The 24040-nt window shown below is 34.7% G+C and overlaps 1 protein-coding gene across 2 annotated transcripts in view; it reads right to left on the bottom strand.

Moving 5' to 3' along the window:
- POF1B (POF1B actin binding protein) overlaps nt 1-24040 on the bottom strand; it is an 87832-nt gene that overhangs the window by 18808 nt on the left and 44984 nt on the right. For both annotated transcript variants that reach the window (XM_012464446.3, XM_012464441.2), the window contains exons 7-15: nt 21602-21732; nt 14529-14556; nt 13252-13326; nt 6346-6438; nt 5378-5491; nt 4396-4548; nt 3971-4090; nt 2195-2323; nt 1271-1353 (exon numbers count right to left, since the gene is read on the bottom strand). In XM_012464446.3, the coding sequence (XP_012319869.2) occupies nt 1271-1353; nt 2195-2323; nt 3971-4090; nt 4396-4548; nt 5378-5491; nt 6346-6438; nt 13252-13326; nt 14529-14556; nt 21602-21732 (926 nt within the window). The remainder of the gene's footprint in view (nt 1-1270; nt 1354-2194; nt 2324-3970; nt 4091-4395; nt 4549-5377; nt 5492-6345; nt 6439-13251; nt 13327-14528; nt 14557-21601; nt 21733-24040) is intronic.

Genomic DNA, 24040 nt, shown 5'->3' with positions numbered 1-24040 from the left:
CTCAAGATAGTGAAAAGACAACTTATGTAATTAATGAAAATATTTGCAAATCTTGTCTCTGATAAGGGACTTGTATGAGAACATGTAAAAATTTCTTGTAATTCAACTATAAAAAGACAACCCACTTAAAAAGTAGAAAAAGTATTTGAATGGACATTTCTTCAAATAAGATTTATAAATGGCCAATAAGCACATGAAAAGTTGCTAAACAACATTAGTTATTAGGGAAATACAAATCAATACTCCAAATGGATATCACTTCCCACCACCTAGGACATTCATAATCCAAGAGATGAATAATAACAAATGGATGGGGAAAAAGTGGAACCCTCATACACTACTGGTGGGAATGTACGTTGGTGCTTTTGCTTTGGAAAACAGTATGGCAATCCCTTAAACATAGAGTTACCATGTGACCTATCAGTCCCACTCTTAGGCATATACTCAAAAGAAATGAATACATGTATCTTACACATACACACTTGTACACAGATGATCACAGCAGCATTATTCACAATAGCCAAAAATTGAAAGCAACCCAAATGTCCAATTGATCAATCAATAAATAAAATGTATAACCATACAATTGGATATTATTTAGCAAAGAAAAGGAACAAAGTCTTGACACATGCTAAATCATGGTTGCATCCTGCAAACATTATGCAAAACGAAAAAAATCCAGACACCAAGGACTACATATTTTATTATTTCATTTATATGAAATATCCAAAATAGACTTCTTCTGAACATATTCATAAGTACTTTCTATTTGGTTTTGCTAAATGGCTGGAATGTAATCTGTGGTCATATTGCTACCATGAGGGTAGACCTTACCTGATTATGATGTCTACACAGGAAAGAGCAGAACCAAGATATAAAGAAAGACAGATTTATAAAGGCATATTTTGAATACAAAAATCCATCTGTATTCCAAGTAATCTCACTTAAGTGAATTTAAAAAGTCCCAGTTTATGTTGGGTCTCTTGTCACATGCAATAGAAAGAGTCCTAACTAATGTGGTTCTACAAAAAAATTATTTGTTTTTCAGTTCCAAGGTAATTAAGATATTGTAAATTCAGGAAAAATGTGCTTCAGAATTTTTTTGACCACAATAGTAATGTCTTTTTGTGAATATTCACTTTTCAATAGAATAATTGACCAGTAGAAAAGGCCAAACCCTGTCTAGTATGTATATATCAGTTAAACATGCAATAACTTGGATTATATGATCATCATTTTCATATCCAAATTTCATTTGAAAATACATTACTTTTTAGTGGTAATAGTAGTCCTTCCACCAGTGGATGGTTGGTTATGAGATGAGTATATTTCTTGCCGCAACTTTGAGAGTTCCTTACAAATAAAAGATAATATAATCATTTGAAGGAAAGTAGAATGAGATAAGAAGTATATTTAATCATTTAGCAAGGTTACTAACAATAACTACACCCCTTCCTGTTTACTCCTTTTTAGCCTTGAGGTAAGATTGTTCTAATCCCACTTGTTGAATATCATCTAGTGTTGCTTTACAATACCTATTAAGTTATATTATATGCCTGTGCAGGAACCTGCAACTGATACAGGATATCTAAATTTGGAGGATAACTTGAGATTGAATGGGCATAGTTGTCAAGATGAGGATGTGAAAGTTTTTGCTCTGAAAAGCCTTAAAACTATGTCCATAGAAGAAAAGTATTGAAACTTCAATATATAAGCAGATATAGTTTCCTAACAGAGAGTTTATCAATGAATGTTACTACAGGCACCATTTGCTCCATAATAGCAATACAATATTACCCATAATTTTTGATAATTCCTTCAGTACCTATTGAATGCCATATCATGGGCTACAGGCTACAGATACAAGGAGGAATATAACACATGCTTTAATGAAGCATCTCATAACATAGTAAGGAGGTCACAGTCTACTGGGAATTTCAATGCTAATGAAATATAAAATCAATGTCTTAAAAATATTAAATGTACAACAGCACTTACTTTTCGCTTCAATTCTAACTTTCATTTGAATTGTTTATCCTGAAATATGTATATTCTACTTCCTCACTTGCACATATTTTATTTCATGAAATAAAGTGAGTCCTGCATATGTGTCCTTTTCTAGTCCATGGGAAGTATTTATCCCACAGTTCTAAGTTGTATTACTTTTCTCCACCCCAACCCCTTCCTTTTATACCTCTGACTGACGCTTTATAAGAGAATCCTTCTCTTCCAGCAAGCTTGTCAGTTCGTGAAGCTTAAATTGGAAGTCACTACAACTTCCGTCTCTCTTTGAAACATCTTTCTGGTACTGGTTTAATTGGGACTAAGGATTTAAAAAGAATAAGTATTATTACAATCTTCATTTACAAAACATGTAACTGAGTTCCAGGGAGGTTAAGTGACACAAACTCACACAGCTAGTTATGAAATGAAAGTAAAATACCAATAGTCATAAACTTTTACAGAATTCCATGAGTATGTAATATGAACTGAAATATCAATTACAAATTTCTCCCTTTTTTAAGGTGCCTTTGCTGTGTAGTACTAAACATTATCTACGTAACAGTCTTAGGTCACAAGATTTAAAGTAAAACTAAGAAAACAGGAACTTTGATTCCTTAAATTACTAATTAAGGAAATTACAATACCAATAACTACTATTACATTCTGATTTTCAGTTTACAAAATATTCCTCCTAAATGAATTATCTCAGTTCTCACAGCAGCCCTGTGAAATAAGCATTATTATTAATATTATTATTATTATTATTATTTTGACACGGAGTCCTGCTCTGTCTCCCAGGCTGGAGTGCAGCAGTGGCGCGATCTCGGCTCATTGCAACCTCTGCCTCCTGAATTCAAGTGATTCTTCTGTCTCAGCCTCCTGAGTAGCTGGGACTACAGGTGTGTGCCCCCACGCTTGACTAATTTGTGTGTGTGTGTGTTTTTAGTACAAACGGTATTTCACCATATTGGCCAGGCTGATCTCGAACTCCTGACCTCTTGATTTGGCTGCCTCGGCCTTCCAAAGTGCTGGGATTACAGGCGTGAACCACCATGCCCAGACATAAGCATTATTATAATCTTCATTTACAAAACAGATAATAGACTCCAGAGAGGATAAATGACACCTCCACACAGTAACATAGCTGCAACTCCAAGACAGGTCTTCTACTACAAATCTTGTCCATTTCCCTCTTTAACTCATATGTGTCTAGGTTAGGTTGAAGTGCTGTCAGTAATGTTAGAATGGAAAAGAAATCAGTGAAAGAAATCTGCTAGAAGTATTGGTCGGTTTTTAAAACAAATTGTATTTTGTTTCATTTTGATTTTTGGTAAAAATTATACAGTGATATTTTGAGAGACAAATATGTGATTATTTTGTTTATTAAAATATTTAAGTATATTTTACTACATTAGGAATCAGGAAATTAAGGGTTAGATTAAGTAAATTCAACCTAGAATTACAAGATAAGGAAATATATACTTACAAATATCATCTTAATTTTGATGTCAATTATAGATACATAAAACTTAACATTGTTTTTATCCTCATGCTTGATAAAGTCCTTGCTATTTATCATCCCTCAAAATTAAGTGAGAATTTTTACAAATCTAGCTTTGGCTCTGCTGGGTAATCTCAAATATTGCTTTTGCCTGCATAAGCATGCCTTAGGCAAAATCATAAAGAATCCTCCACCTATCCCAAAAAGAAGTTAATAGAAACCAAAACACTGAAATGAATGTCTTCTTTTATTTTCCTAGAAGAGATTAAGCTGAACTAGAAAATAATTTAACAATCATATTTTAGATACAGTAATGTGTATTTAAAACAAAAGGATCCATGACGTATTTCTAAAACTCTACCTACAACTAATTTTTTCTTGTAGCTTTAAACTTGAAGCCATCATTATGTTGCTAGAAAGTTTGCGTTGACTGTGTATTTATGCAATGTATTAAGATCAACATACCCTCAGTCTGCAGATCTCTCTATCTTTCTCCATTCTCAAGTTTTTTACCATCTCCGTGTAATGGTTGCCAATCTCATCCATTTTAGCCTGCAGCATTGGCCCTGTGCAAGTCTCAGAAACCTATAGAAGGCAAAATAACTATCTGTAATTGGATTGTTTTGAAGAAAATACATATTATGTTACAAGGATTATTATTAGATGAAAATTACATGATTAAGACATTGAAATAATGAAAGCAATTTTCAGGAACTGCACTATAAAGCTCAAATGTCAGTGATTAAGATCTAACAGTGTGTGAGAGAAAGCAGTCCATATATTTTCTCAAGATGAATAGAATATATATATTTACTATTTATATTGCCAATGCTAGGATTACAATGATGTAACTAAGGCAGTACTGTGTATTTAAAATGAAGTTTTAATACCTGCATTCTAAGGTTTTGATTCTCTTGCTCTAAATTACGTTTACAATATTCCAGTTCTTTTAGTCTGTATTCCATGTCTGAAAGTGTATGTCGAAGAGAGAGATTGTTTTCTTCCAATGCCTGGCATTTTGAGCTTGAGTCTTGAAGTCCTTGCTGTAAAGAAGACATAAGTACATAAGACAAATGCATTTTGTTTTTGGTGAGGGAGCGGTCTTTTTATTGATTCATTTAATCGAATCAAGTAATTATTTTCCCATGCCCAGTTTTCTTATACTCTTGGTCTTACATGGTACATTAAGTCAGCCATGTAAGATATTATAGTGTCACCTCTAGTCTCACTGTCCTATTTTGAGTGAGAGGGAATCATGACTAGATGAATTTATAATATCTCATTTTAACAATCAGATCCTTGCTGTTCTGTGACAATACTGTACCCTGCTTTCTAGTAGGCACAAAAATGACCATATGACTGATTATTTATGTGACAACTAGTAACTGAGGAAGAATTTGGGACAGTCATAGGAGTAAAGATCAGGAACAGGTAAGCCTTAGAGACTACTTACAATTTCCTAGGAATTCTCTCTGCTCAGACATCCAGAGAACTCATCTAGAGTTTTTTCATTCATTTATTTATTGCACAAACATGTGTTAAGGTCTACAACAGCTTTTTTCATTGACATGTTAGTAGATTAAATAAATGCATGAACCTAGATTTTTAGTATTTATACAACTCTGGTCGCCCAACAGCATAAGTAATTGTTTGCCCTATATACTTTATATCTAAAATACATATGAGTATCTGTTTTTCTGAGAGGGCTTTCAGCCATTGGAAATGCTCAAAGCCTATCAATTCTCATATCAACAAATTTTTCCATCATATTTTAATTCTATCTTGATTATATCTCATAACCCCAATGTGCCAGTAATTGTGTATATGAAAAGCTATTAATCTAGTTTAACATCAATAAAAGCATCAATTTACCTGCTGCTGCTGATTATTTGCTCTCACTGATGCCAAGAGTTCTTCATACTCTTTTATTTGAGTATCTTTGAATGATAAGTCTTTCTCAAGTCTCATCTTGTCATTTTCCAGAGACTAGAAGCATAAATTATTTATTATGATTCAGAATTACAGAAACTTGTCAACAGTCACATAATACAAAGACTTGTTTACCTTGGAAGATTTAAATAAGCACTTGTTTCATTTGTACTTGCTTAATAAGGCAAAAATCTTAAAAGTTAAGACAATATGGGATACGAAATGATTGAAACTTCTAAAACCTTCATTGAAAGAGACATTTTGATGGACTGACTAACCGCACATGAAATGAAACAGAACCTTCCGAAATCTTTTAATGTTTTCTTCCAATCTATGAAGAGTCCTTGTTAATCCCAGCAGGTGGTAAATTTTTAAATTAGAGTCTAAATATGTTCATCATAACCCAGAAACAACAAAACTACTCCAAAGTCCTCAAGGCATTATTCTAAGTGTGGAAAGCATTCTGAATGTATCTAGCTGATGGCACCAAGAACATCAATTAAAATAGAAAACAGAAAAAAAAAATTTTTTTAGAGAAAAATGTTTTCAAGTTATTATATTTTAATGGAAATTCAGAGAATGCTTTAGAAATATGAAAAAGGGGGAATTTACCTTCAATGAGTCAGATTATTTTAATTTTGCAAACTACTCTCTGGCTTTAATCATTAAATTGTTTTAGTAGTAAACTAAATAATACGTGCACATCCAACATTCTTTCATTTATACTTTAGATACCTCTTTTCTCCTCTCTTAATGCCAATTAACTGTTTGAAGAAAATAATTGAGCTTTGTCTGAGTAAGCATAATATTGTGCTGTATTAAATTTTAAAAAGATATACTGGACATCTTTATTTCTGTATCAGGAAGCTAGGAATTAGAAAGGCTTTGGAAAATATAAAAATAAATCTTACTGTCAAGTCATTTTGAAGATGTCCAAGCTCCTCCCGTATGTTGCTAAATGTGGACAGTACTAACCGGAGTGACTTATCAGACATACCCCTCATCTGGAGGAAGAAAGGATTAATGGTTTATTTTTTACTAACATTTGAAAATAGGCAATATAAGTGAAAGTTATCTAATTTTTTTTGTTCCTACTAGCAAACTTATTAATAATTTTACTTTGACATGGCAAATTAGAATAGTGATACAAGGCATTTTGTCAATAATGTGTTTAAGTAATCCAAATAATAGTCCTGAAGATAGCATAGCTATGTATTTATAACAAGTATTTATTATTTTTGCCATGGCAAAGTATCATCTTTGCCACAAGGTAGAATTCTATTAGCAAAATTTTAATTTTACATTATTCTTTATTTAAAAGATTAGAAGAGATGAGACAGTTAATCATCAAATAATAAAATGAATCTCCCTAAGTGTATTGCCAACTTCCTGAATTTTGCCTGAGGTGAAAAGAATATAATACGAATTAAGTTTAACTTTAACGTATAGAGCCATCTCAATTTTTTTTAAAACTGGAATTCACTCTGTCACCTAGGTTGGAGTGTAGTGGCATGATCTCATTTCACTGCAATCTCCGCCTCCCGGGTTCAAGCAATTCTCCCACCTCAGCCTACTGAGTAGCTGGGACTACAGGCAAACACCAACATACCCAGTGAATTTTTATCTGTTGAGTAGAGAATGGGTTTCACTCTGTTGGCCAGGCTGGTCTTGAACTCCTGACCTCAAATGATCCACCAGCCTTGGCCTCCTAAAGTGCTGGGATTGCAGTTATGAGCCACTGCACCTGGCTCATCTCAAATTTTAAAGAGAGAGGAAACTCTTTTACTAGATTAATCTCATTTCTTTAAAGAAAAATGATTTAAAAAACAGACAACTTCAACTTCTGCAAAGATGGAGTAGAAATACTTTCCACACCCAAGCAGATGTTTGTTTAAGGTGTAACTTTGTAACTTCAGCCTCTGATTGGTCGCTTTCTGAAACCAATCTGGCTGATAACAGACCACTACTTCATTTAAATAGAATGTATACTAAGTTACCAATGGGAAACCTCTGGAGGGCGTTTAAACCCCAGAAAATTATATAACTGTGCTCTTGAGCCAATTGCTCAGCCCACTCCCACCCTGTGGAGTGTGCTTTCATTTTCAATAAATCTCTGCTTTTGTTACTTCACCAAAAAAAAAAAAAAAGGAAGAAAAAAATACTTTTCCCTAGCCTTCCTGCTAAGTACAACTAGAAGTCCCGGACATTATATATAAAACAAATATAAAAAGACTCAGATTGGTGAAAAGAGAGATGATTGATAAGGAATCTTGGGACCTGAGAAATGACACAGCAATGAGTTCCTGGGTTTTCTTTTTGCTTCATATATTAGATCAACGTTGGGGAAGCTGGTAATCTAATTACATCAATGAACAACAAAAGTCCTGAGAAAAGCCTTTCCTCTCTAGCCAAAGGACCATGAAAGGGTCAGCCTAGCCGGAAAGAAAACTTTTAGATAGTAACCAATGTACCTTAACCAACACCACAGAAGAAACTGCAACTCTACTTCCACACAGATAATCAAAGGCCAAGAAGAGATTTTTTTTTTTTTTTTTTTTTTTTTGAGACAGAGTCTCACATTGCCAGGTGCCAGGCTGGAGTGCAGTGGCACAATCTCGGCTCACCGCAACCTCCGCCTCCTGGGTTCAGGCAATTCTCCTGCCTCAGCCTCCCGAGTAGCTGGGATTACAGGCACGTGCCACCATGCCCAGCTAATTTTTGTATTTTTAGTAGAGATGGGATTTCACCATGTTGGCCAGGATGGTCTCGATCTCTTGACCTCATGATCCTCCCGCCTCAGCCTCCCAAAGTGCTGGGATTACAGGCTTGAGCCACTGTGCCTGGCCAAGAAGAGATCTTAGACTTATCCCTTGTCAGGCTCTATAGAGGTACACAACACATTCATTAGGACAGTGTCAGAAAAGGCAGAGTGAAGAGATGGGGCTTTCATTCCCACTGGTCAAAAATGAAATGCCAAACACTGTGATATCAATTGAGACTGGGAAGGGAGCTTGGGCTTTCACCCTATGACATCAAGAGAAGCTGAGTGGGGGAACCTCTACTTCCACCACCAGCTGGCCGTAATAGGTAGTGCACACACTTTCTCTGATATTTGAATATCTGAATGAGACCCAGAGAGTGACAACATAAAAATGGCCAGGTCTCACATCCAAGTACTAGCCAGGCTCAATCCTGTTTAGCTTCTAAGATCAAAGGAGATCAGGCATGTTCAGGGTCAATTGAAAATCAGTGATAATTCCAAGAACAACAAAAATCTCAACTCAGTAAGAAAAAGCACTTAATTGATGACAACATCAAGATAATAGAAATGTTAGAATTACCTGATAAAGCATGCAAAACAACCATCATAAAATACTTCAACAAGAAGTTGCAAAGAGACTGTAAAAATACATTGTCTCAACAACAAAATAGAAATTCTCAGCAAATAAATAGAAGACATAAAAAATACCTAAACAGAAATATTGGAACTGAAAAGGTCACTAACCAGACAAGTGGCCGGGCACAGAGGCTCATGCCTGTAATCCCAACACTTTGGGAGGCCTAGGTGGGCAAATCACCTGAAGTTGGGAGTTCGAGACCAGCTTGACCAACATGAAGAAACCCCATCTCTACTAAAAATACAAAAATTAGCCCAGCCTAGTGGCATATGCCTGTAATCCCAGCTATTCAAGAGGCTGAGGCAGGAGAATCGCTTGAACCTGAGAGGCCGAGGTTGCAGAGAGCCAAGATTGCACCATTGCATTCTAGCCTGGGCAACAAGAGTGAAATTCCATTTCAAAAAAAAAAAAAAAAAATCTAGACAAGCAAACAAAAACCATACCAAAGCAACAAAACTCTCAATGGTAGGCTAAAAAGCAGAATGCAGAGAACAGAGGAAAGAATTAGTAAACTTAAAGATAGAACAAGATAAAGTATATAATCTGAATATTAGAAACAAATAAATTAGAAGAAAATTAAACAGAGCCTAGAGGCCTGTGAGTGTATAACACATGCTTTCATGTTCAGAGTACTGGAAGAAAGGAGAAAGAGAATGGAGCTGAAAAAATATTCAAAAAAATTATGGCTGAGAACTTTCCCAAATTAGAAAAAACTGGTAACATACATATTCAAGAAGCTATGCATATCCCAAACAGAATAAGGCCAAAGAAATCCATTACCATGCAAATCCGCTCTTAGTCTGAATGGCTTCCCTTTGTGGCTGACTCGACCTTCCTCTCTGGCTGCCCTTAACAATTTTCCCTTCGTTTCAACCCTGGTGAATCTGACGATTATGTGTCTTGGGGTTTCTCTTCTCTAAGAGTATCTTTGTGGTGTTCTCTGTATTTCCTGAATTTGAATGTTGGCCTGTATTGCTAGGTTGGGGCAGTTCTCCTGGATAATATACTGAAGAGTGTTTTCCAACTTGGTTCCATTCTCTCTGTCACTTTCAGGTACACCAATCAAACGCAGGTTTGGTCTTTTCACATAGTCCCATATTTCTTGGAGGCTTTCTTCATTCCCTTTCATTCTTTTCTCTCTAATCTTGTCTTCACGCTTTATTTCATTAAGTTGATTTTCAATATCTGATATCCTTTCTTCTGCTTGATTGATTTGGCTATTCATACTTGTGTATGCTTCACGAAGTTCTTGTGCTGTGTTTTTCAGCTCCATCAGGTTTTTTATGTTCTTCTATAAACTGGTTATTCTAGTTAGCAATTCCTCTAACCTTTTTTTTAAGGTTCTTAGCTTCCTAGCACTGGATTAGAACATGCTCTTTTAGCTCGGAGGAGCTTATTATTACCCACCTTGTGAAGCCTAGTTCTGTCAACTTGTCAAACTCATTCTCCATCCAGTTTTGATTCCTTGCTGGTGAGGAGTTGTGATCCTTTGGAGGAGAAGAGGCATTCTGTGTTTTGGAATTTTCAGCCTTTTTATGCTACTTTTTCCTCATCTTTGTGGATTTATCTACCTTTGGTCTTTGATGTTGGTGACCTTCAGATGGGGTTTTCATGTGAACATCCTTTTTGTTGATGTTGATTCTATTCCTGTTTGCTGGTTTTTCTTCTAACAGTCAGGCCCCTCTGCTCCAGGTCTGCTGGAGTTTGCTGGAGGTCCACTCCCGACCCTGTTTGCCTGGATATCACCAGCAGAGGCTGCAGAACAGCAAAGATTGCTGCCCATTTCTTCCTCTGGAAGCTTCGTCCCAGAGGGGCACCCACTAGGTCCCAGCCAGAGCTCTCCTGTATGAGGTGTTTGTTGAACCCTGCTGGGAGGTGTCTCCCATTCAGGAGGCATGGGAATAAGGGACCCACTTGAGGCAGTTTGTCCCTTAGCAGACCTCAAGTGCTGTGCTGGGAGATCTGCTGCTCTCTTCAGAGCTGGCAGGCAGGAAAGTTTAAGTCTGCTGAAGCTGCGCCCACAGCCACCCCTTTTCCCAGGTGCTCTGTCCCAGGGAGATGGTAGTTTTATCTATAAGCCCCTGATGGGACTGCTGCCTTTCTTTCAGAGATGCTCTGCCCAGACAGGAGGAATCTAGAGAGTCAGTCTGGCTACAGCGGCTTTGCCAAGCTGTGGTGGGCTCCACCCAGTTTGAACTTCTTGGTGGCTTTGTTTACACTTTGAGGGGAAAACCGCCTACTCAAGCCTCAGTAATGGTGGATGCCCTTCTCGCCACCAAACTCAAGCGTCCCAGGTTGACTTCACACTGCTGTGCTGGCAGCAAGAATTTCAAGCCAGTGGATCTTAGCTTGCTGGGCTACATGGCGGTGGGATCCACTGAGCTAGACCACTTGGCTCTCTGGCTTCGGCCCCCTTTCCAGGGGAGTGAAGGGTTCTATCTTACTGGCATTCTAGAAAGAAAACTAACACTATGCTAAAAGGGAAATTGTGGCACTAAATACTTATATTAGAAAACAAGAGAGGTTTCAAATCAATAGCCTAAGTTCCTGCATCAAGCAACTAGACGAATAAGAGCAAAATATATCAAAAGCAAGCAAAGAAGGGGAGTGATAAAGATAAAAATGGAAACTTATTATTTTTTTGGTGAGACCATTAAAAATTTATTCTTTTAGCAATTTTAAAACAGAAATCAATGAAACTGAAAACAGGAAAACGATAGCAAAGACCAATGAAACTAAAATCTGCTTATTTGAAAAAGTCAATTAAAATTGATAAACCTCTAAGAAGATTGACAAAGAAGAAAAACAGAAGACACTAAATATTAATATCAGAAAATAAATAGGGAATAGCAATGCAGACCCTGCAGCCATCAAAAGGATAAAATACTATGAACAATGTGAACGACTATACATGCATAGATTTGACAACTTAGAAGCAATGGACTACTTCTTTGAAAAACACAGGATACCATAACTCACCCAATATAAAACAAATCATTTGAAGAGCCTAAGGAATTGAATTTAGTTTTTTTCTAAAATTCCCCTAAACCAAATCTCCAGGCCTAGATATTTTCACTGGAGAATTCTATCAAATGTTAAAAAAGAATCAAGAGCAAATATTCAGTCTCTTCTAGAAAATAGAAATGAAAGAAACACTTCCTAACTCATTTTATGAAGCTTGTATTACCCTGATACCAAAACCAGAGTAACAAAAAAAAAAAAAAAAGAAAGAAAACTACAAACCTACAAACCAATGTTTCTCATGAACTTAGATGCAAAGATCCTCAGAAAGAGTTTTCAAAAAAAAATAGACCTCCAATGCACTTTGGATGGACATCCCATCACTGGAGATAATATCAAGGATGTCTCCAAGATTCAAGTTTTGAGGAGCATATGTGTTCCCCAAACCACCATCTATAATACAAAGTGCCACCAAAAATATTTTATTTAATTTTCATAAACATGATACCAGCTTCAATACTTGGATAATCAACAAAGACCTGAGACCAAATATCAAACTTAGAAATTGGCGTCACCAGACAAAACTAGATTATCTTTAGGTTCATTTGTTGGAAAAACATGTACTCTTCTTTTTAGTCATATATACTTAGCATCTATCTGATTTTGTTGTTAACTTTTGTTGTTGTTATTGTTGTTGTTGTTTGTTTGTTTTTGAGATGAAGTCTTGCTTTGCCTCCCAGGATGGAGTGCAGTGGCACTATATCAGCTCACTGCAACATCCATCTCCTGTGTCAAGCAATTCTCTTGATTCAGACTCCTGAGTAGCTGGGATTACAGGAACGTGCCACCATGCCCAGCTTAGTTTTGTATTTTTAGTAGACACGGGGTTTTACCATGTTGACCAGGATGGTCTCAAACTCCTGACATCAAGTGATCCACCCACCTCAGCCTCCCAAACTGCTGAGATTACAGGCATGAGCCACCGCGCCCATTCCTTAGCACCTATCTTGATCTGTGATCTCTCCTTTCCTCATGGGGAATTTACTGTTCCAGTGATCTCTAGTCTTCCACAATTCAAGAAAAGTTAGGAACTGGCCTGTCCATCTCTCCTTGCCAATGATGAGGTAGGGTAGGTGTGGTAGGGGAAAGGGTGGAATGCAGAAGAGGAAGGTAAAAACTATGAGATAGAGTCAGATTGTACTAAAGCACTGAGGAGTGAATAAAGGCATTCCACAGAAGGAAGTAATATTTCCAGAATGTTTTCCTGAATGCTAGTCATTTAATATAATTTTTGGTGATCTGACTAAACTTTAATATAACCCTTGTCTAATCAAAGAATCATCAGCTCTTAGGAAACAGGATTTTAATTTGGAACTTTCTGTTCTTAATTAACGGAAGCAACCTAGGGAGCTGTTTGTTAGTGTTGATTTCACACATCCATTCTTGACCTGATCTCACCTGCAGAATATAGCGAATTTGCTGTTTTGTAAACTCTGACAATCCTTTAGGAATCAATGATTCAATGTCTTCTGACTGTAAGAAAAAAAAAAGGCTTGTCCATGGAACAGATACACATCAATCATAAGATCAGCAATCCACAGACTCCTGTGTAATGGGACATATTTTAGGAATATTAAAAGATTAATTCACTTTTTGAGAAACAGTTTCTATGAGCTTCCTTTAGCCTTATCAGTTCTTACTTTAAAAAATCAATTATATTACAAACAGTATAAAAATGATCCTGAATTCCATGCATTTTGAGGAAAAGTTTTGGGCAACCAATGAGAAGTTCCATTTCTATTTATAAAAAGAAAAAATTAAAACAAAAGCAAAATGGCCTACTAAATTCCTTTGCACATTTTATTCATTGTATATTTTTAAAAACTGGAAATTTTGTTGGATGGTAGGTATGACTTTGTTAAAGCTGATTTTTGAAATAATGAAAACTTTGGGAAATAAAAATTAAGGGTGTTACAGATTTTACTGAGAATTTATATAGAGCTGTAGTGACTTTTGAAAGATTATGATGTTGCTACAACACTGAAAAGCTTCAACTAATTATAAGTGGGGAACTGAAGTACTTTTTTAAGGTAATTTAGGAATTACTGAATAATTGTAATGAATGCAGTATACCAGTAACTGGAAAAAAATGATTAAAAGCACAAAAGAGGACATTGTACTTTTTATTGTGTTGAAATAAGTTTTTCTCTATTTGATTATTCTATTAAAAGCAATTATTAAGATAATATGCATATGTACTAGGTTAATACTTGAAAATATTTTTACTTTAAGTTGCTGACTTGCATGGCAATACAAGGCTTTGAAGCATATCAAAACTAAATTTGCTATTTAATCAATCATACAGATTTCAGTTTTCTAAAGCAGAGAATATGTGGTCAGTGAAATATCTCTTGTACCCCAGAAATAAATACACCTACTATGTACACACAAAAATTAAAAATAGAACATTTCAAACAAACATTGCAATAAGCATAGGCAAATTAAATCATAAACTGACAGCTGATAAAAATTTTATGAATGATTACTAGTTTTGTAGCCATTATAAGTATGTAAGTGTTTATATAATTTTAAAAGCAAAGTGACCATCATTTCTTTCACTTACCTGCATTTTCAGTCTAGCAAAGGTACTTAACTAAAAGAATATTATTATTGCAAATATCAGAATCTACTTTGTTATTATACTATGTTTGATTTTCAGGTAGTTTTGCACTTACCTCATCTGTCGACTCAAAGTCCTGTTTGCTGCAAGAACAAAAAAAAAAAGATAGACAACTTTAGAAAAGTGCATTCACTGATCATATATAAATGCTAGTTTTCTATTTTTATCTTACTTTTAAAAATATAAGAGCACTTATTCAGTTTATAAGCACAAGTGAAAATGTTACAACTAAAATGGTACTTCTATTTAGTTTGACTAAAATAATTTTTCTGGAATTCCCAGATCTATTAAAAATGAACATCTGAATAACAAAACAACAAAATATGCAGAAATGGTTAGTGCCATCCATTAACACCAGTTTAATTGTAGCTAGATTAGAAGTTCTCAGTGCTTGGCAATAAATGCTACTTGGGTGAATAGCATTTATCTCTCTATTTCCACCTTCCTTTTCTCCTTCTTGTATCTTTCAGTGCTGATTCCATCTTCTCTCCACAGTGTTTTCAAGTTCTTCATACCCTCTTTAACAAAATCAAAACTTGCAAGACAAGACTGAATAACTCATTTAATCTATACTAGAATATATTTGGCAATGATGAGGCTTGAAGGATATTTGAATCTTTACATAGGGACAAAGCATTAAGCAAAATGATCAAAATTCTATTAGGGTAATAGAATTTCCAGCATCATAATGAGGATTTGGTCACAGGGTTTGAAAGACTCTTTGTGGAGCTGTGTTAGATAGGAAAATACTGCAGGAAAATTGTTACTAGTTATACCACACTGGCACTTACTCCTTTGGGAATGTTGAAAACTGGAAAGGATACACTTACAGTGTTGTCTGAGGCAAGACACAGGCCTTCATTTTTGCCAGCTTGTTCCTGCTCCACTTGGTGGAAGAATTAGGCCCAAAATATATATGGTAAACATACTTCTCAAACAAACAAATAAACAAAAAAAACCAGTAAACATGGGTTTTGACAGAAGAAATAATATTTATTTTATTTTGAAGTCATTAACTTGTCTTTATTGCCTAATAAAATTTTATCATGAAAACATTCCAAGATTGATTGATCTATTCACTTTTGAAACTTTTGTTTTAGGTTGAGGGGTACATGTACAGGTCTGTTATACAGGTAAATTGCATTTTGTGGTGGTTTGGTGTACAAATTATTTCATCACTGAGGTAATAAGCACAGTACCCAATAGGTAGTTTCTTTATCCTCATCCTCCTCCCACCCTCCATCCTCAAGTAGGCCCCAGTGTCTGATGTTCCCTTCTTTGTGTCTATATGTACTCAATGTTTACCTCACATTTATAAATGAGAACATACAGTATTTGGCTTTCTGTTCCTGAATTAGTTTGCTAAGAATAGTGGCCTCCAGCTCCTTCCATGACTCTGCAAATGATGTAATCTCATTCTTTTATGTGGCTATGTACTATTAGATGGTGTAGATGTACCACATTTCTTTTACCTAGTCTACCATCAATGGGCATTTAGGTTAATTCCACATCATTGCTATTGTGAATAGTGCCGCAATGAACATAGATGTGCAAGTGTCTTTATGCCAGAACAATTTATATCCCTTTGGGTATTGGTTGAAACAGTTTGGCAATTAGTCCAAGAACTTAAAACAGAATCAGCATTTGATTCAGTGGAATTGCTGGGTCAAATGCTGGTTCTGTTTTAAGTTCTCGGACAAATTGCCAAACTGCTTTCCACAATGGCTAACCTAGTTTAGAGACCCACCAGCAGTGCATAAGCATTCCCTTTTCTCCACAACTATGCCAGCATCTGTTATTTTTCAACTTTTTAGTAACAGCCATTCTGACTGCTGTGAGAAGGTATTTCATTCTGGTTTTGATTTGCATTTCTCTAATGTTCAGTGATGTTGAGGTTTTTCATATGCTTGTCAGTCATGTATGTCTTCTTTTGAAAAGTGTCTGTTCATGTCATTTGCCCACTTTTTAATAAGGTTGTTTGTTTTTTGCTTGTAAATTGTCAAAAAGAAGTGTGGCAATTTCTCAAAGACCAAAGACAGAGATACCATTTGACCCAGCAATCCCATTCCTGGGTATATATCCAAAGGAATATCAATAATTCTATTGTAAAGGCACATGCATGCATATGTTCATTGCAGCACTATTCACAATAGCAAAGATGTGGAATCAACCTAAATGCCCATCAGTGATAGATTGGATAAAGAAAATGTGGTACATATACACCATGGAATGCTATGCACCCATAAAAAATAACAAGAGCATGTCCTTTAAAGGGACATGGATGGAGCTGGAGACCATTATTCTTAGCAAACTAACACAAGAACAGAAAACCAAATACTGCATGTTCTCACTTATAAGTGGTAGCTAAATGATGAGAACACATGGACACGTAGAGGAGAACAACACATACTGGGGCCTATTAGAGGGTGGAGGGTGGGAGGAGGGAGAGGATCAGGAAAAATAACTAATGGCTACTAGACTTAATACCTGGGTGATGAAATACTCTGTACAACAAACCCCCATGACACAAGTTTATCTATGTAAAAAACCTGTACTTGTACCCCTGAACTTTAAAAAATGTTTAAGTTTCTTATAGATTCTGTATATTACACTTGTGCTGGACGTATAATTTGCAAATATTTTCTTCTCTTATTCCGTAGATTGTCTTTTAAGTCTGTTGATAATTTATTTTGCTGTGCAGAAGCTCTTTGGCTCAATTATGTCGCATTTGTCTGTTTTTGTTTTTGTTGTAATTGCTTTTGGTATATCTGTTATGAAGTCTTTGTCAGGTCTTATGTCTAGAATAATATTTCCTAGATTATCTTCCAGAGTTTTTATTGATTTTTGTTTCAGGTTTAAATCTTTAATACATCTTGAGTTAATTTTTGTATATGGTTTAAGGAGGGTTCCACTTTCAATCTTCTGGTGCTGGGTAGCCATTTATCCCAGCACCATTTACTGAATAGGGAGTCCTTTCCCCATTGCATATTTTTGTAGATTTTGTCAAAGGTCAGATAGTTGTAGATGTGTGGCATTATTTCTGGGCTCTCTATTCTGTTCCATGGGTCTATGTGTCTGTTTTTGTAGCAACACCATGCTGTTTTGGTTACTGTTGCTTTGTAGTAGAGTTTTAAGTTGGGTAATTTGATGCCTTCAGCTTTGTTCTTTTTGCTTAGGATTGTCTTGCTATTCCAGTCTTTTATGGTTTCATATGAATTTCAAAATAGTTGTCTTTAATTCTGTGAAGAATGACATTGCTAGCTTGATAGGAATAGCATTGAATCTGTAAATGGCTTTGGGCAGTATTGCCATTTTGGCAATACTGATTATTCCTCTCCATTAGCATGGAATATTTTTCCATTTGTCAGTGTCACCTCTGATTTCTTTGAGCAGTGTTTTGTAATTCTCATTGTAGAGGTCTTTTACTTCCTGGGTTGGCTGTATTCCTATGTATTTTATTATTTTTGTGGCAACTATAAGTAAGATTATGTTCTTGATTTGGATCTCAGCTTGGATATTGTATCAAAATGTAATTGATTGTTGTACATTAATTTTATATCCTAAAACTTTGTTTAAGTGATGTATCAAATTAAGGATATTTTGGGTGGAAACTCTGGGGTTTTTTAGGTATAGAATCATATTTTCTGCAAACAGGGATTGTTTGACTTCCTTTCTTCCTGCTCAAATGCCCTTTATTTTTTTCTCTTACCTGATTGTTCTGGCTGGGACTTCCAGTGCGATGTTGCATAGAAGTGGTGAGAGAGAACATTCTTATCTTGCTCTGCTGTGGAGAACAATGTTTCTATCTTTTTCTAAATTAGTATGATGTTGCCTATGGGCTTTGTTAGAGATGGCTCTTATTATTTTGAAGTATGTTTCTTTAATTCCTACTTTCTTGAGAGGTTTCAACATGAAAGTATCTTAAATTTCATCAAAAAACCTTTTCTGTATCTATTGAGTGATCATGTGGTTTTTGTTTTCAGTTCTGTACATGCGGTAAATAGCATTTATCGATTTGCATATGTTAAATCAACCTTGCCTCCCAGGAATAAAGCCTACTTGATTGTGGTGTGGATTAGCTTTTTGATATGCTGCTTAATTTGGTTTGCTAGTATTTTATTGGGGATTTTTTTCATCAATGTTCATCAAGGGTATTGGCCTTAAGTTTTATTTTTTGTTGTGTCTATGCCAAATTTTGGTATCAGGATGATGCTGGCCTCATACAATGAGTTAGAAAGGAGTCCCTCTTTCTCACTTTTTTTCAGAATTGTTTCAGTAGAAATGATACCAACTCTTCCTTATATATTTGGTAGAATTTGGCTGTGAATCTATCTAGTTTTGGGCTTTTTCTATTTGCTAGGCTATTTATTACTGACTCAGTTTCGGAACTCATTATTGGGCTGTTCAAGGATTCAGTCTCTTCCTGGTTCAATCTTCAGAAGCTGTATATTTCCAGGAATGTATTTCTTATAGGTTTTCTAGCTTGTGTGCATAAGGGTGCTTGTAATAGTCTCTGAGGGATTTTTGTATTTCTATCCCCTTTTCATTTCTGATTGCATTTATTTGTATCTTCTCACTTTTTCTCTTTATTAGTCTAGCTTATGGTCTATCATTCCCATTAATTCTTTCAGGGAACCAGCTTCTGGATTCATTGATCTTTTGTATGGTTTTTGATGTCTCAATTTCCTTCAGTTCAGCTTGAATTTGCTTATTTCTTGTCTTCTGCCATCTTTGGGGTTAGTTTGCTCTTGTTTCTGTAGCTCCTCTGGTTGTGGTTTGGGGTTGTTAATTTGAGATCTTTCTAACTTTTTGATATGGGAGGTTAGTACTATAAACTTCCCTCTTAACACTGCTTTGTCTATATCCCAGAGATTCTGATATGTTGTATCTTTGTTGTCACTAGTTTCAAAAAAATTCTTGATATCTTTGTTGTCATTAGTTTCAAAAAATTTTCTTGATTTCTGCCTTAATTTCATTATTTACCCAGAAGTCATTCAGGAGCAGGTTGTTTCATTTCCATTTAATTATGTGGTTTTGAGTGATTTTCTTAGCATCAATTTCTATTATTATTGCACTGTGGTTCAAGAGTGTAGTTGCTGTGACTTCATGTTGTGTGTACTTGCTGAGGATTGTATTATGCCCAATTTTGGGTCAATTTTGAAATATGTGCCATGTGCAAATGAGAAGAATGCATAGTTTTGTTGTTTTGAGGTGGAGAGTTCTGTAGCTATCTATTAGGTCCATTTTGTGAAGTGTTGAGTTAAGGTTCTGAATATCTTTGTTAGTTTTCCACCTCACTGATATGTCTAATATTGTCAGTGGAGTTTAACAGTCTCCCACTGTTATTGTGTTGTTATCTACATCTCTTAATAGTTCTCTATGAACTTTCTTTATACATCTGGGTGCATCTGTGTTGGGTGCATATATATGTAGGATAATTAGGTCTTTTTGTATTGGGCCCTTTACCATTATGTAATGTCCTTCGTCTTATTTGATTTTTGTTAAAGTCTGTTTTGACTGAAATTAGGGTTGCAACTCCTGCTTTTTTTCTGTTTTCCATTTGATTGGTAGACTTTTCTCCATCCATTTACTTTGAGCCTATGGGTGTCATAGGGTCTCTCGAAGATAAAATAACTTTGGGTTTTGTTTCTTTATACTACTTGCCACTCTGTGCCTTTTAATTGGGATATTTAGCCCATTTACATTCAAGGTTAGTATTGATCCTGTCATCATGTTATTAGCTGGTTATCATGTAGACTTGTTGGTATGGTTGTTTTATAGTGTCACTGATATATGTACTTAAGTGTGTTTTTACATCGTCTGATAATGGTTTTCCTCTCCATATTTAGCAATCCCTTCAGGATTCTAAGGCATGTTTGGTGGTACCAAATTTCCTTAGCATTTGCTTGTCTGAAAAGGATCTTATTTCTCCTTTGCTTATAAAGCTTAGTTTGACCAGATATGAAATTCTTGATTGAAAATTTTTTTCTTTAAGAATGCTGAATATAGCATATTTTATATAACACAATATACAATTATATAGATTCAAATAGATATGCATTAAAAATTTGTCAACTGTTCGTGTGTAGATGAGAGCATATTTTGTCATGAAATGAATTCTATATGCTGCACCCCAAAAGGTACCTTCTACTATATATTTACAGTATATATGTGGTCATCTGTCAGGCAAAGTCTAGGAAAGCTCCACAAATTCAAAATAATCTGGAAGATAAAGGAAAGTCAATAGACTTTTTCTAATTCAAAATTTTCACTAACTAGCTTCTTTTACTTCTTAGATTTTAAATAATGTATAATTTTATATAATATATAGGTTAATATAAATGGGATGACACCATATATACTATTTTGTATGTTTTCTCACTCCAATATTTATAGTATACATTTTTCCATGTCAGTATTTTGATGTCTGTAATGTATTCTCTCTTAATCTCTTGTACATCTTGTATTTTCTCCATTTATTAGCTACCTCCCACCTGACTTTTATTGCTTTCAAATTAATGACTACAACCATTGTCTTACTATCACTTTCAACTGCTTTGCTTCCTTATCGAACTGCCCTTCCCACTTAGCAAAACCCCAATTATGTTTATATTTATATATATTTAATATAATTTAATAGATAATAATAACATAATATATAAAGTTTATATATAATATATGACATATCAAACATATGTTAAACCTTGGCCTCCATATGTTGAACACACATAAGTCGAAGACAAACAGTAGTGTGCTGGCAGTAAGACCATACCTAATATCATCAGTGTAATATCTTAAAACAAGTTATAGTATGCCATGCATTTTTGAGCTCCTTGCCCAAGAGTTTGCTTTTGCCATGAAAGTACACTACAAAAGAAGGTACATGGAATTCTTTACTAATCCTAAAAGGGTTTGTGTTTTTTGTTTTTTGTCTGATTATTTTCATAATCTACATTAACTCATAAAATGAGACATTTTCTCATATCTGCCCTTTTACCTATTGAAAGTATTAGAGTTTTGCTGTGAACCTAAAACTGCTGGTAAAAATAAAGTCCATTTTAAAAATACTATAATGTTGTAAAATGTTTGATAGCTACAACATCCAGGGAAATAATATGTTTACAGTACCTTCCTCCAATTCTCTGTAAATGTTCTAATAAGCAGTGATATAGATCCGTATTCTTACGGCTCAGATCAGCCAGCAACTCTCCAAAATATCTGGGGTCCAATTTTTCAGGGCCATCATCCTGAATTATCACCTGAAGCAGACATCAATCACAGTTGTAAGCAATATTAAGTTTTTCTAAATTCACAGATATTTTTATGTGCAGCAAAACAAAGTAAGATAACCTATTAAAGTCATCACATAAATCAAACCAATTCTTTTACAGAGACACATTTTTTAATATAGGAAAAATTTAAAGAAAAATCAACATTGCAATGGCATTTTCAACTTCATTTAACTCAAGTCTAAGTGTTCGAATGAATGCAAAACTTGAATAACATAAATATTCTCGAATATAGGCACTTAAATAAAACAGCAAAATATGTAAATTAAACCACATGGCTTATTCATATATATCCTGTGGGGAAAAAAGAAAATGTGAATTATATTTTTTAATTTTTAAAATTAAAAAATTAATTTACACATAATAAAAGTACATATTTATGGGTTTTAGTGTGGTGTTTCACTACCTACATACAATCTGTAATAATCAAATCAGGATAATTAGCATATCTATCACCTTGAACAATAATCATTTCTTCATGGTGGCAACATTTCAAATCCTCTCTTCTAGATATTTGAAAATATAAAGTAAATATCTATTAGCTACAGTCTCCCTACAATGTTATGGAACACTGGAACTTATTTCTCCTATATAGTGGTAGTTTTGAATTGTTAACCAATCTCTCCCTATATCTTCTTCCCCCTCCCTTCTCAGCCTCTTGTTATCACTATTCTACTTTCCTCTTTCATGACATTATTTGACATTAATACATTTAGCTCCCCCATAAAATGAGAACATGTGATATTTATCTTTCTGTGCTGGGCTTATTTCACTTTACATAATGTCCTCCAGGCTTATCCGTGTTGCCTCAATTGACAGGATTTTATTCTTTTTTTATGGCTGAATATAGTCCATTATATATATTGTATATATACATACCATATTTTCTTTATCCACTTATCCATTGATGGACACTTAGGTTGATTCCATATCTTGGTTACTGTGAATAGTGTTGCAATCAACATGGGAGTGCGGATATATCTGCATATATCAAAATCATACTGATTTTTTAATTATACTGACTATAGAAGAATTACTTCCAGTTGGACTTGCATATTCTCAGTGAAAGTCAGCCTGATTTGTTGGTATATCTTAAAGGTAGATTAAATAAACCTACTCAATTCAATGTGTTTTGATGTATTTCTTGTTTGACTTCCCCCATTTATTATTTAAAGTGAATATTGAATCAATCTCATATGGGAAAGAGTAGCTTAGGGCCAACTGTAAAGAACACATAGACTTCAGAGACATTTGAAATCCTAGACTCAAATTACTATGAACAGTGTCCTAAATAAGAAACATTCTATTGGCTTCCTATTCTTGGGTATCAGTCCTTTCAATATATTGGGCACCATGGCTCCCAACACACTGCCTGGAGGATAATAACTTAGGTTACACTCCATACTACTTTTGATATTGCATGTGAAATCAAGTGCCCTAAAAACACCTTTATTATTAAGCATATAGATGGTAAATTGACTTTGAATTTGACTACTGATACTTCCTTTTCAACCTGTCCCCTGAATTCAGACCTTAAAAAAAACTATACATTCTAAGGTGAATGGAAGAATTGCAAAGTAAGCAAAGATAAATTTTCATAACTACACCTGTGACAAAAAACAGTTTATAAAATATTGGTCAGTGAAAAAAAGTGAAATACAAAATACAGTGTAGTATCATCACATTTTTGTTAAGTCTAAATGAATATACAATCACAATGTTAGTTGTCTTGTCCATGTACCCTTTGGAGTTGAGTTGCTTTCCTGAGTAAATAATGATTATCTCCTAAACAAAATAGAGTCTCATATATGAAGGCATGAGTAGATGGGTAAACCTGTAAAGTCAATATTACCACATAGTACATTTAAATATTGTACTTTTTAAAATAGAGTTAAAAAATAGTGCATATATACAGATGTAGATAATATTTGAAAATAGATATAGATTCATGTATCTATATCTACATATTCTATATAAAACCTTTAAATGCTTACATAAACATAAAAATATTTTCTATTTCCCAGTATGTTCTCTCCTTCAGCCACAGTAGATTTCACTCTTTGAGATGCACACCACGCTATTCCTGCCTCTAGGATTTTACTCACATTGTTTTCGGCTTAAATACCCTCTGTCCTTCTTGTTGTGTATCCAAATCTTACCCATCCTTTGAAACTCATCTCAAGATCTACCATATCCATGAAAACTAAAACTATGCCAGCCAACAAGCTAATTCAATTCAGCTCTTTGTGCTCAATTATCTTGAATTGTTTTTATATTA

This window comes from Aotus nancymaae, unplaced genomic scaffold, assembly GCF_030222135.1.
Source record: "Aotus nancymaae isolate 86718 unplaced genomic scaffold, 86718_ANA_hifiasm-v0.15.2.pri h1tg000004l, whole genome shotgun sequence".
NCBI lineage: Eukaryota > Metazoa > Chordata > Mammalia > Primates > Aotidae > Aotus > Aotus nancymaae.
Note: the sequence above shows the minus strand (reverse complement) of the source record. Positions and strands in the feature narration are given on the sequence as shown.